Source organism: Camelina sativa, chromosome 9, assembly GCF_030686135.1.
Source record: "Camelina sativa cultivar CO46 ecotype springtype chromosome 9, ASM3068613v1".
In the NCBI taxonomy this organism is placed as follows: Eukaryota; Viridiplantae; Streptophyta; class Magnoliopsida; order Brassicales; family Brassicaceae; genus Camelina; species Camelina sativa.
The window spans coordinates 10,803,178-10,805,479 of record NC_141888.1 but is presented as its reverse complement, the minus strand read 5'-3'; the positions used below and the strand labels follow the sequence as shown (position 1 = coordinate 10,805,479).

At 33.9% G+C, this 2,302-nt stretch overlaps 1 protein-coding gene across 1 annotated transcript; it reads right to left on the bottom strand.

Moving 5' to 3' along the window:
* Positions 1-340: 340 nt before the first annotated feature.
* Positions 341-1,170, bottom strand: LOC104773173 (uncharacterized). Its single transcript, XM_010497751.3, has one exon. It carries the CDS (start codon positions 1,168-1,170, stop codon positions 592-594), a length of 579 nt encoding a protein of 192 aa, XP_010496053.2. The 3' UTR covers positions 341-591.
* Positions 1,171-2,302: the final 1,132 nt, after the last annotated feature.

The following is a 2,302-nucleotide window of genomic DNA, read 5'->3' as shown; positions in this document are numbered from 1 at the left end:
GAAACATAAGTTAAAACCAGTGTAACAGCCGTCCGTTTTAAGCCCACTTTTTTCTATTACAAAACACAGATCTGTGAGCCTAAATTTTAAAACGGTTTCTCGGGTAATCCCTAGATAAATTACTCAAAGAGAACTTATATGTAACTTAAATATATACAGCTAAAGCAAGCACTAAGAGAATTCTGTTACCTGGTTAGCTCGTTTCCCAAATACAAAACACAAAAGAATATAGTAAATCTATTTTTCCAATTCATCTTGAAAAGAGTAGAAATCATAACATATAAGTTCCGAATTAATTCACAAAAACTAGACTATACTTGTCAAGCAACCTACGGTCATATTCGACAAAACACAACTTAATTAGTTTATAGCAATGATATTTAGGGGATGCAATCATACCGCCACTAATGCATTAGGATCCCATCAGAACTCGGCAATGAAGCAACATTTATACTTAAATACGTGACCTCCCCGGAGATTTCTGTTGCATCCCTTTCAAAGATTTAAACAATAATTATATTTTACCAAAAATAAAACTCTCAGGCTCCGAATGAAGATGGTACGGTGCGGTCTGAATTAGTACAAACAATCTCAACCGTCTTTAGGTAATTCCACATTATGACGACAAAGCGGACAAGTGTTCCGATTACGCAACCAATTTGAGATACAGTCTTTATGGTAATAATGCTGACAAGGAAGCTCAGAGAGTCTCACATTAACAGCAAACTCCTCTCTACATATGGCACAAACCACTAAACCTCTCTCCATCATTTCTTCCGCCGTAAACTCCACCACCGGAAGTTCCTCCGCCGCATTCAATCCCCATGTGGTAGATGATGAATTGCCGAGAACTAGACCAAAGATCTCATCGTAAGAACCAAACGTGTTGATCCCATGGCTGCTCCGTGAATCCAAGTAGTGAAGGTAACGGAGGTATTCGTCGTCTATGAAAGTAGTGTTTGCTTCGAAATCTTCTTCGGTAGGAATCGGATCGTTTTCGATTAAAGGAAGATGAAACTCTTCTGCCATTTTTTGTTGGTTTTTTTTGGAATTTTCGAGGTGTAGATGATGATGATGATAGTATAAAAGAATGTGAAGATTGGTTTTTTTGAGTGTGAGTGAATGTTTCGGTTCATATGATCCATGAGTGAGGACAAGATTTGTACACATGTCTTGCAAGTGAGTCTCATTTGTGGCCACGTCATATAACTATAACACCGACATATCAATAAACAATGTTTACTAGGAAAAAAAATCAAGGTTTAGTAAATTAAATAAACAAAATCCGTTTAGTGATAATAAACAAATACTCTCAGCACAACGCTTCTCTCTCTTAACACACTCTTATCTTTTAGAGAAAGAAGGGTGATTTCCAATGATGGCCGGATTTTTGTTTTTTGTTTCCGACAAGCCTGTTGTTCCTTTTTGCTGTGTCGGATTTATATATTTTCATCTTAGCTATTATAGTTGTATTATCTATTAGGCTAAGTTTGGATTTTAGTTTTTGTTTTGTCTTTCTTCTTCTTTCTACAGAAACTTCAGTCAGATCCCATAAAAAACAGATTGGTTTAGCCATCGGCTTAACTTATCTGAAGATGGAGTAATATCTTCGCTAAAAAATTCTTCGCTGATGAATAACGGAGTAAACCTCTGAATAGGTCTAAAGGCGGAGCTTCTATCACGGATTTAGTTGAAGTCGGAACAGATATGAAAATCTTTTAAGGATTCCAATCTTGCGGATGAGTCAGTAGAAAAAGTTAGTGATGGTGGATCTGAAGACAGGCGACGGAACTGAGGCCTTGAATGGTGACGCTTAGAAAAGCGTATTTCAAGACTTTTGAAAAAAATATATGTGATGTTACCAATCACGCAAACAACTCAAAACTTGCGTAATTGTCAAAGAATAAAAAGAAGTACTGTTGCGTTTTTCTGAACCCATTATTTTACACATGGACCGCAGTTATATAACAAACGACCAATTATGCAGCGGTTTTTATGAATAACGCTTTCTATAATGATATTATGATTTATTTAATTTATGATTAATAAAAGAAATAATAACCAACATAAGTTTTAACAAATGAGTTTATGCTAAAAATATATTTTAATTTAAGCTATTAAAGATTCTTATAAATAATTTATGTCTTAAATGTGTTGCTTTTGAAAAAAACATAACTTACTTTATTATTGTTTCACAAATTATACAGTAATCAATTTTAATACAAAAAATAACAGATTTGTAAAAAAAAATCTAAAGTCAACTTTATGATGAAACATATAATTAAAGTTTCTTATATATATA